The sequence below is a fragment of the Argopecten irradians genome, chromosome 14 (assembly GCF_041381155.1).
Source record: "Argopecten irradians isolate NY chromosome 14, Ai_NY, whole genome shotgun sequence".
Classification (NCBI taxonomy): domain Eukaryota; kingdom Metazoa; phylum Mollusca; class Bivalvia; order Pectinida; family Pectinidae; genus Argopecten; species Argopecten irradians.
Window position 1 is genome coordinate 32,221,011 of NC_091147.1, and position 12,330 is coordinate 32,233,340.

Consider the following 12,330-nt stretch of genomic DNA (forward strand, 5'->3'; position numbering starts at 1 on the left):
TGTGCTCTTCTTTGTCTTCTGTTTCCAACATATTTACTAGATTTAGGTATTCCAAGCAATCAAAAGGATCCCACCGCTGCCACCACTGTGACAAAAACCGGACCCGGGTGCGGTATTCCTAAGTATTCCTTGGTAGCGTGCAGGTAGTACCCAGCACCCAGGTCGCAGTTCCTGTCTAACCTTATATTTTGTATGATCCGTAGGTTAAGACTACAAGTCTCAACGATTGCTTATCCGGAATGATCCAGTATAATAAAAGACTCAAGCCAGTAATAAAAGTTAAAGAATATATTATCTAACTGAGAAAGTCACAACATGTGTTAAATAAGAATGATAATCTCCATAATTCCAGTAATCTCACAGAGGCTAAGAGCCGTACTCTTGAAACTTATGAGTCTTTCCTGAGAAATCGACTACTGACATCTCACAGAGGCTAAGAGCCGCACTCTTGAAACTTATGAGAGTCTTTCCTAAGCTTGTCATAAAATACATATACAATGATAACTCATAGAGGCTAAGAGCCGCACTCTTGAAACTTATGAGTTTCATATCCTATAACCAAATAATCCAAGAAATAAATACTTAGACAACTCATAGAGGCTAAGAGCCTTACTCTTAAAACATGTGAGTGTCTAATCCTAACTTAAGAAATAACCAATTTCGTCTGGCGCTATTATCCTGCGAGAGCGTAGTGACCGCTCGCTGGTACCGGTGAAACAGAAGTGGCGAGGCCCTGTGCTCACCCCTATTTATAACCTTTGGGCCTCGTGCGAGGCTAGGCCGCCCGCTGATTGGCTGAAAGCCTCGGTTGGCCTGTCTCACACCCGAAACCTTACGCAAAGGAACTATAATATAATCCCTCCGATACTATAAAAATACACATCGTATACAATGCATCTGTACCTAAATCAAATACACAAATCTTCCTAAACAATAAAACGATCTAAGTATAATAGCAGACATTCTTTACAATATTTCTACAACGAATACACTCGAAACGCCGACTACGTCATTTTGACAACAAGTTGTCAGTGACGAACACATGAATGTCAACAACGACATTTACAGCTAAATAAAGTCGTCTAACAATGAAATCGACAGTATATTATTAGAGTCCTGTATGTAGTATATATGTAATTATAATGACCCAGTATTACACATATAGAACTTGAGGTGTGTATAGAGTCCTGTATGTAGTATATATGTAATTATAATGACCCAGTATTACACATATAGAACTTGAGGTGTGTATAGAGTCCTGTATGTAGTATATATGTAATTATAATGACCCAGTATTTACACATATAGAACTTGAGGTGTGTTTATAGAGTCCTGTATGTAGTATATATGTAATTATAATGATCCAGTATTACACATATAGAACTTGAGGTGTGTATAGAGTCCTGTATGTAGTATATATGTAATTATAATGACCCAGTATTATACATATAGAACTTGAAGTGTGTGTATAGAGTCCTGTATGTAGTATATATGTAATTATAATGATCCAGTATTACACATATAGAACTTGAGGTGTGTATAGAGCCTGTATGTAGTATATATGTAATTATAATGACCAGTATAACATATAGAACTTGAGGTGTGTATAGAGCCTTATGTAGTATATATGTAATTATAATGACCCAGTATTATACATATAGAACTTGAGGTGTGTATAGAGTCCTGTATGTAGTATATATGTAATTATAATGACCAGTATTAACATATAGAACTTGAGGGTTATAGAGCCCCATGTAATTATATACACATATAGAACTTGAGGTGTGTATAGAGTCCTGTATGTAGTATATATGTAATTATAATGACCCAGTATTACACATATAGAACTTGAGGTGTGTATAGAGACCTGTATGTAGTATATATGTAATTATAATGACCCAGTATTACACATATAGAACTTGAGGTGTGTATAGAGTCCTGTATGTAGTATATATGTAATTATAATGACCCAGTATTATACATATAGAGCTTGAGGTGTGTTTAGAGTCCTGTATGTAGTATATATGTAATTACAATGACCCAGTATTACACATATAGAACTAGAGGTGTGTATAGAGTCCTGTATGTAGTATATATGTAATTATAATGATCCAGTATTATACATATAGAACTTGAGGCGTGTTTAGAGTCCTGTATGTAGTATATATGCAATTATAATGATCCAGTATTATACATATAGAGCTTGAGGTGTGTATAGAGTCCTGTATGTAGTATATATATATGTGTAATTATAATGACCCAGTATTACACATATAGAATTCGAACTTGAGGTGTCTATAGAGTCCTGTATGTAGTATATATTTAATTATAATGATCACGTTTTATACATATAGAGCTTAATTTGAGGTGTGTTTAGAGTCCTGTATGTAGTATATATGTAATTACAATGACCCAGTATTACACATATAGAACTTGAGCTGTGTATAGAGTCCTGTATGTAGTATATATGTAATTATAATGATCCAGTATTATACATATAGAACTTGAGGTGTGTTTAGAGTCCTGTATGTAGTATATATGTAATTATAATGATCCAGTATTACGTATACACATATAGAACGTAAGGTGTCTATAGAGTCCTGTATGTAGTATATATATATGTAATTATAATGACCCAGTATTATACATATAGAACTTGAGGTGTGTATAGAGTCCTGTATGTAGTATATATGTAATTATAATGACCCAGTATTACACATATAGAGCTTGAGGTGTGTATAGAGTCCTGTATGTAGTATATATGTAATTATAATGACCCAGTATTACACATATAGAGCTTGAGGTGTGTATAGAGTCCTGTATGTAGTATATATGTAATTATAATGACCCAGTATTATACATATAGAACTTGAGATGTCTATAGAGTCCTGTATGTAGTATATATGTAATTATAATGACCCAGTATTATACATATAGAACTTGAGGTGTGTATAGAGTCCTGTATGTAGTATATATGTAATTATAATTATATATAATGACCCAGCTGTATTACACATATAGAGCTTGAGGTGTGTATAGAGTCCTGTATGTAGTATATATGTAATTATAATGACCCAGTATTACACATATAGAACTTGAGGTGTGTATAGAGTCCTGTATGTAGTATATATGTAATTATAATGACCCAGTATTATACATATAGAACTTGAGGTGTGTATAGAGTCCTGTATGTAGTATATATGTAATTATAATGACCCAGTATTATACATATAGAACTTGAGTGTGTGTATAGAGTCCTGTATGTAGTATATATGTAATTATAATGACCCAGTATTATACATATAGAACTTGAGGTGTGTATAGAGTCCTGTATGTAGTATATATGTAATTATAATGACCCAGTATTACACATATAGAACTTGAGGTGTGTATAGAGTCCTGTATGTAGTATATATGTAATTATAATGATCCAGTATTACACATATAGAACTTGAGGTGTGTATAGAGTCCTGTATGTAGTATATATGTAATTATAATGATCCAGTATTACACATATAGAACTTGAGGTGTCTATAGAGTCCTGTATGTAGTATATATGTAATTGTAATGACCCAGTATTATACATATAGAACTTGAGGTGTTTTGATTTATTTTCAGGGCGAAACTTTTAAGATTTATTTGTAAAAACCTTATCCTTATATTTATTTTGGTTATTTACAGACATGGAGTATATTGTAGGCTGAGGTGACTATGACCGAGCCCTTTACCTGCTATACACAGAGACATGCAGAACAACATCATTGAAGTGAATGGATAATCTTCCTAAACTCACCATGTTAATTGGTGTCAATCTCACCTAACACACAGCTGGGCTGACACATATGTGTTTAAAACACGTTAACATTTTGTATGCATTAACTAGTGTTATGTAAAGGTATTTCTGATCTTTCAATTTTACTCAGCACACAAAAAACATTTCTCAATGAATACAGATTTATTGGATCTCATAAGTCATGAGGAGCTATCGTTGGTAGCTGAGGGTTCTATTACAGATCTACCTGGTGACCCTGACAGTGGAGATCATGATGATATTAAAAATGAACTGAAGCAATCTGGCAAAGATAAAACTCCAGAATCAGAAGTAACTGCAGCTAAATTCCCATCCGAATCTGATACAGATTATGATCCGATATCTAGCGAAAGTTTAACCAAAGACACAGAAGAACAATTGAATTATGATCACTTCACTGAAACAGATGTAAAATTAGAATTTGTGTGTGATACCAAAGAAGGATTCCACGGAGATAAAGTCTTACTCCTGCCATTTGATGAAACTAATACTTCATCAACAGATGATATTGAACCAAATGACGAAGGATTTGAAAAATCAGGAAAACCAGATGAGTCTATTGAAACTGGTAATTGTAATGAGATAGGACTTTTAAGTCCAGATTCAGATTTGTCATTGAATTTAGATGATACTGGTCAAGATAGGAAGTATGCCAAAGAAGAAATAGAATTTAATCAGCACTCGAATGAATGTGAAGTGGACAGTTATCTAAAGGATAGTCCTAGGTCTGCTGCAGGGTGTCCTTCTGATGATGGTGTTGTTACTGAAGAAAATGTTTTAAAAAGTGGTGGTGATCAAGGCCAGAATTTCTGTGAAGAAAACCAGGAGACTATAGATGATCCAGCATCTGCTGATTCTAATCAGTTATCGTTGATTGTTTCAGAGGATGAATTAGCAAGAAAATCGGAAAACAGTGGACATTTACACGAGTCATCAAGTGAAGAAAACATGGAGAAAAAGAGCACGCTTCTTGGCCTAGCAAGGGGAGAGGATTACGATACAGCAGAAGTGGACAAAGAACCAACCATTCTGATTCCATGTGTTAAATTAAAAGATGTTTATGTAAGTCAAACAGAAGTGGACACTTTGAGCAGCTCTAACAATGCTCCATCTGAACAAGGGGTTGGTATAATTGTGTCAGAAACTGAGACCAAAAATCTAGATATTGAGACATTGGAGCCTGTGGGTGGTTTAGGGGACCCTGGTGTCGAGGGCATTCTACATGAACATTCTTCTGATGATGAAACTGAGCCTAAATCTGAAGATGTTGATGTGATAGCTCAGGGAGGAACAGAGGACAACTTTCTCACTGAACAGGATCAGGAATCTGATGTAGAAGGTCAACCAGAGGTCATTACTCATGATGATGAAAAGAAAGTTAATGACATCGAGGCATCGGTTTACGATCATCCATTTGTGTCAGATGTTAATGTAGAAAGTGTAATCTACCCCGCATCTTGTCTCGCGAAGGAGAAGAAGAGGAAAAGAAAGGACAGCAATCTAAAAGACAACGAAGATCATATGAAGAAGTTGTTGGTCAGCCTGAACCTGAAGCACCTGAAATCCTTCCTACGGACAAGCCTGTGGTCACATGATCACCAGATGCGAGGGTTACTATGGCAACAAGCTTGTAAGTACTTACACAAGGCAGACGGAAACTTCTTTGAGGAAATGGTGGAAGAACTGTACGACAAAAGTAAGGGTTCACATCCAGTCGCAGTAGTCATATTTAGATACACATATACAAAATTTTAGTTTGTTATACCACTTGCATGAATTCTTAAATCCATGCGAGACATTTGATTGGTAATAACCTTAAAGTGTACACGGAACGGAAAATTATATTTTGATATGTTATTCTCTTTGATTTCCTGACAAGAATGTTGAAAACTGCATCAAAATCGGCCGCTTCAGTACAGAGATAACGCCCTCCAAAGTACTCGATTTTTACCTGTATATCGACTACTTATCAGGGAATCGGCCGCTCACGCTGATTTGGGGAATAACCGGATGTGACGTCACGAGGACAACGGCAGTGAGGTGTTTAGTAGTGGGGTTATAGCACAAAGGTGGACATTATGTATTTCTGAAATGGGGTTACGAGAATTTTACAAATATATATACAGTATACAGTTATGATGACGATTTAATTATATATTAGGAAATATTGCAACTAAAATCAGACTAAATACATATGCATAAGCAGAAACATCTATTAGATAAGTATGTTTCTGGTAGGCATCACCTTGTGTAAAAACTTTTAACCAGCGATCTTATCTTTGTTTTGACAGCTTACTAAATAATAAAACCTCGGGAATATTCAATTTTCATTATGTGATCTAAAGGAAGGAATTCGGAAAATGATGATCATGTAATTATCAATTTGAAAATGTTTCTGTGTAAATAAAAATTCACTAGCTCTATGGATTTCAAGAACCAGCATAACGAAAAGAATTTGTGTTAAATGTATTTTATAGCTCAATACACATAGATATCATAGACATAAATTGGGAGTTGGGGTTAAAAAAATAAAAACTTGAGAGTTTGATTTCATGGTATATAATTCATTTATAACTGTAATGAGTCTTTCTTCCTTTTAATACTACATGTACATGTATGTCGACATGTGTTCTTAAACAATCATCAACAGTACATTTATTGGTCATATAGAATACCATTATTGGTATTACATATCGATTGATATTGACCAAAATTCACAGTGAATTGGACATCTGAAATCTAGCAACTATCAGAAATATCAAAATTCTGACATTGTGCATTATATTTGCATTGTTCTTTCTCTATATGTCTCTTGAAAATAATTTTGTAGTTTTTGTTATAAGAATACATTTACATGTAACCAGAAATATATGTACAAATATATACATGAGTGTTTCTGAAGTATATGTATATTCATCTAGTGCTTAATACACTTGTTATATGTTATGTTCGAACGGTATATTTCACTGTAAACCAAGAATTGAAAAGTGAAAACAAATATCACCACATTATACAACAATTACATGATGGTCCATCGCTAACTTACCTGTGAACTGATATTTTGACACCTGACGTGAGCTAATCAACAAAGCGTGACAGGTCACTATACACCTTTATGACGTAATCTGGTTAGCCCACAGCTCATGAGTCTCGGTTGACCACGCGTTTTAGTTACTGCAGTATACAGGTAACGCAGCACGACATTGGCTATTCGGTAGTATTCTAATTTTGATACCTCATATCTGCTGCTTGGATTAAAAATAGACATCTTCAGTCTCATTTTTTCCCGTTTGACCCGTGCATGATTTATTTTTCAATTAAAGACACCAATGAATGAACTTGAGCGAAATATTAACAAGTCGTCGGATGTACCGTATTATTTGAAAGCTGAATGTATTTCGTAAAAAATAAATGGATAAAAAATATCACTCCTGCTAAATTATAAATATTTGTGATATTACGGTTTCAAAACTTGGTATATAGAATCAGAAATATATGTTTCTGATAGAATTAAATCCGCCAAATCACAGTAGAATTAAATGGCAAACAATTATGTACTTATATACTGATAATTAAGTATTATATGTGTATTAATCAAGTCACCTGATCGATTTCAGACAACGCAATTTTGGATAACATAATCAAGAACATATACGTCCTTGATATAATATTCATGTATATGAGGTTCCAAACACCGCGGATATACAACGTAAGTGTATAGTTAGGTATATTTTATGGTGCGTAATTATGCAGTAATCGCTCAGAGGTGTTCATTTATATACGACAGACACATCTGTTCATATATGCATGGTATAAATCCCTATTTTCAAGCATATTTCAAACTCATATCTGTAATCGAGGATAATATTAAATAGGTATCAGACATGTACACAAGTATTTGTGTCTTCAAAATCGATATTTACAAACAGATAATTTGTTTAAGATGGCAGACACCAAAAATGCCTCTCTAACTTATGCGAGTAGAGTCGATCCGGTTGTCCTCGTGACGTCACAGGTCAGAGGTCCTGAATCGAGGTCAATGGCTTCGGGCTTCAGGTGTGTTCTAAAGAAAAGTAATCGCTATGAAACTCGTACTTTCTCCATTCTAAATTTTATCTAATGAAGCAGTTATCAAGCCTTATATACCAAACCATTCCGTGTACACTTTAAGTAGTAGAAGTTGATATTGTTAAATATTTGTTCATAATTTTAAAGTTATTAAAGATGTAAAATTGACAAGAATTTATGAATCATTACAACTGTACATGTACATACAGTGGTTCTATATCCCCATTTTTATGTTTTTAATAATTACTGCTGTCTGTTCTCAGGAGGACATTCAGGGGAGGTAACTCTACCTTCCTTTGTGGACTTTGACAATCAGCCAACATATCATTTGAATACTTCGGGTATCCAGTCTGTGCACAAAATCCTGGCCGTGATGCACCACACTAATCCAGACATCACCTACTGCCCGATACTATTTGGTTTGGTCAGCGTCTTCCTCCATTACATGACTCCCTCGGAAGCTTACAACTGTGCCTATGGGCTGCTACGATCCAAAGAAACATTCATCATGCAAACCAAAGTCTCATTCGAAGCTACGAAACTGGTGGTCAGGGACCTCACCAAGAAATATGCTGTATGTAAATTTTATTGATATTATATCATTAAGATTTAAGTTCGGTAATTTTGAAGTAAAATGAAAAATGAACAAAATATTGGTATTTGACGAGTAATTTAATAAGATTAAAAATACAGTGTATACATCCTTATTCTAACTCTCTTTACAGTGTATACATCCTTATTCTAACTCTCTTTCATAGACAGTCTGACAACATCATTTGGGGACATGTTCTGGTGACCTTTTCTCTCTCTACTTGTTCAAATACAAATTTGCTATCTGGATAAATCAGCCGAAAATTATTCAGCACATTTGTATATTCATTTTGCAATTGGGGAAAGTCTTGGAATTTTATTTTTATATCACAGAAATCATCCTATGTGAACATAGTGAGGAACACCAAAAGTGTTGACAGTGTATTTGACTCCTGGTATTGGTGGATTTTCAAAGATCTTCCATTTCCTTACCTGGTGAGTAGGAGTTCTCTCCCTTGTTGATGGATCTCCCACCCTTGTTGATGGATCTTCCATTTCCTTACCTGGTAAGTAGGAGTTCTGTCCCTTGTTGATGGATCTTCCATATCCTTACCTGGTGAATAGGAGTTCTCTCCCTTGTTGATGGATCTTCCACCCTTGTTGATGGATCTTCCATTTCTTTACCTGGTGAGTAGGAGTTCTCTTCCTTGCTGATGGATCTTCCATTTCCTTACCTGGAGAGTAGGAGTTCTGTCCCTTGTTGATGGATCTTCCATTTCCTGACCTGGTTAGTAGGGGTTCTCTCCCTTGCTGATGGATCTTCCATTTCCTTACCTGGTGAGTAGGAGTTCTGTCCCTTGTTGATGGATCTTCCATTTCCTTACCTGGTGAGTAGGAGTTCTGTCCCTTGTTGATGGATCTTCCATTTCCTTACCTGGTGAGTAGGAGTTCTGTCCCTTGTTGATGGATCTTCCATTTCCTTACCTGGTGAGTAGGAGTTCTGTCCCTTGTTGATGGATCTTCCATTTCCTTACCTGGTGAGTAGGAGTTCTCTCCCTTGCTGATGGATCTTCCATTTCCTTACCTGGTAAGTAGGAGTTCTGTCCCTTGTTGATGGATCTTCCATTTCCTTACCTGGAGAGTAGGAGTTCTGTCCCTTGATGATGGATCTTCCATTTCCTTACCTGGTAAGTAAGAGTTGTGTCCCTTGTTTGTGGATCTTCCATTTCCTGACCTGGTTAGTAGGAGTTCTGTCCCTTGTTGATGGATCTTTCATTTCCTTACCTGGTGAGTAGGAGTTCTGTCCCATGTTGATGGATCTTCCATTTCCTTACCTGGTGAGTAGGAGTTCTGTCCCTTGTTAATGGATCTTCCATTTCCTTACCTGGTGAGTAGGAGTTCTGCCCCTTGTTGATGGATCTTCCATTTCCTTACCTGGTGAGTAGAAGTTCTCTCCCTTGTTGATGGATCTTCCATTTCCTTACCTGGTGAGTAGGAGTTCAGTCCCTTGTTGATGGATCTTCCATTTCCTTATTTGTTGAGTACGGGTTCTCTCCCTTGTTGATGGATCTTCCATTTCCTTACCTGGTGAGTAGGAGTTCTGCCCCTTGTTGATGGATCTTCCATTTCCTTACCTGGTGAGTAGGAGTTCTGCCCCTTGTTGATGGATCTACCATTTCCTTACCTGGTGAGTAGAAGTTCTCTCCCTTGTTGATGGATCTTCCATTTCCTTACCTGGTGAGTAGGAGTTCAGTCCCTTGTTGATGGATCTTCAATTTCCTTATTTGTTGAGTACGGGTTCTCTCCCTTGTTGATGGATCTTCCATTTCCTTACCTAGTGAGTAGGAGTTCTGTCCCTTGCTGATGGATCTTCCATTTCCTTACCTGGTGAATAGGAGTTCTCTCCCTTGCTGATTGATCTTCCATTTCCTTACCTGGTGAGTAGGAATTCTCTCCCTTGCTGATGGATCTTCCATTTCCTTACTTGGTGAGTAGGAGTTCTGTCCCTTGTTGATGGATCTTCCATTTCCTTACCTGGTGAGTAAGAGTTCTTCCCCTTGATTAACCAATTTAAAACATCATTACAGGTATGCTGTTAAATACCTCGGAATGAATGACAATGTTGTTACCTTGTTTCTGCTTCATCTATTTCTGAATACATTGTACGTTTAAGCTATCCTTCTCATAGTTCTTTGATTGGACTGTACCTTCAATTCTCTCCCATTCTGTATTACAGAGTTACGGGGTAGGTATTGATTGTTACATCATGTGTTTGCAAGCGTTATGTCATACTTTTCAAAGAAAATAATGTAAATTATGCTCTCAAAAAATAATAACGTCACAATAGATACCTACCCGCATGACAGCCTACTCTGTAATATGCGAAGACGGAATTGAAAATTTAATGATAAAATTTGAAGAATATGTACAGAGAACTTATAAAAGAGACAAATCTCTACAGTCACACCAAAGCATTATTAAATAGATACATGTTGATACTGTATATCACTTTGTTTTAGGTGTGTATAGTTGATTGCTTCATCTTGGAGGGTATCAAGGTCTTCTACAGGGCTGCTCTGGCTATCGTCATTCTATACACCAAACATTCAGGTAATACATTATACAGGGCTGCTCTGGCTATCGTCATTCTATACACCAAACATACAGGTAATACATTCTACAGGGCTGCTCTGGCTATTGTCATTCTATACACCAAACATACAGGTAATACATTCTACAGGGCTGCTCTGGCTATCGTCATTCTATACACCAAACATACAGGTAATACATTCTACAGGGCTGCTCTGGCTATCGTCATTCTATACACCAAACATACAGGTAATACATTCTACAGGGCTGCTCTGGCTATCGTCATTCTGTACACCAAACATACAGGTAATACATTATACAGGGCTGCTCTGGCTATCGTCATTCTATACACCAAACATACAGGTAATACATTCTACAGGGCTGCTCTGGCTATCGTCATTCTATACACCAAACATACAGGTAATACATTCTACAGGGCTGCTCTGGCTATGTCATTCTATACACCAAACATACAGGTAATACATTCTACAGGGCTGCTCTGGCTATCGTCATTCTATACACCAAACATACAGGTAATACATTCTACAGGGCTGCTCTGGCTATGTCATTCTATACACCAAACATACAGGTAATACATTCTACAGGGCTGCTCTGGCTATCGTCATTCTATACACCAAACATACAGGTAATACATTCTACAGGGCTGCTCTGGCTATCGTCATTCTATACACCAAACATACAGGTACTACATTCTACAGGGCTGCTCTGGCTATCGTCATTCTATACACCAAACATACAGGTACTACATTCTACAGGGCTGCTCTGGCTTTCGTCATTCTATACACCAAACATACAGGTAATACATTCTACAGGGCTGCTCTGGCTTTCGTCATTCTATACACCAAACATACAGGTAATACATTCTACAGGGCTGCTCTGGCTTTCGTCATTCTATACACCAAACATACAGGTAATACATTCTACAGGGCTGCTCTGGCTATCGTCATTCTATACACCAAACATACAGGTAATACATTCTACAGGGCTGCTCTGGCTATCATCATTCTATACACCAAACATACAGGTAATACATTCTACAGGGCTGCTCTGGCTATCGTCATTCTATACACCAAACATACAGGTAATACATTCTACAGGGCTGCTCTGGCTATCGTCATTCTATACACCAAACATACAGGTAATACATTCTACAGGGCTGCTCTGGCTATTCATTCTATACACCAAACATACAGGTAATACATTCTACAGGGCTGCTCTGGCTATCGTCATTCTCTATACACCAAACATACAGGTAATACATTCTACAGGGCTGCTCTGGCTATCGTCATTCTATACACCAAACATACAGG

General features: G+C 36.6%; 1 protein-coding gene across 1 annotated transcript in view; it reads left to right on the top strand.

Moving 5' to 3' along the window:
• Positions 1–12,330, top strand: part of LOC138307830 (GTPase-activating protein skywalker-like) — a 76,149-nt gene that overhangs the window by 17,465 nt on the left and 46,354 nt on the right. Inside the window, exons 2-5 of the mRNA XM_069248735.1 lie at positions 3,682–5,507; positions 8,143–8,453; positions 8,804–8,905; positions 10,930–11,020. Of these exons, the coding sequence (XP_069104836.1) occupies positions 3,944–5,507; positions 8,143–8,453; positions 8,804–8,905; positions 10,930–11,020 (2,068 nt within the window). The 5' untranslated portion in view covers positions 3,682–3,943. The remainder of the gene's footprint in view (positions 1–3,681; positions 5,508–8,142; positions 8,454–8,803; positions 8,906–10,929; positions 11,021–12,330) is intronic.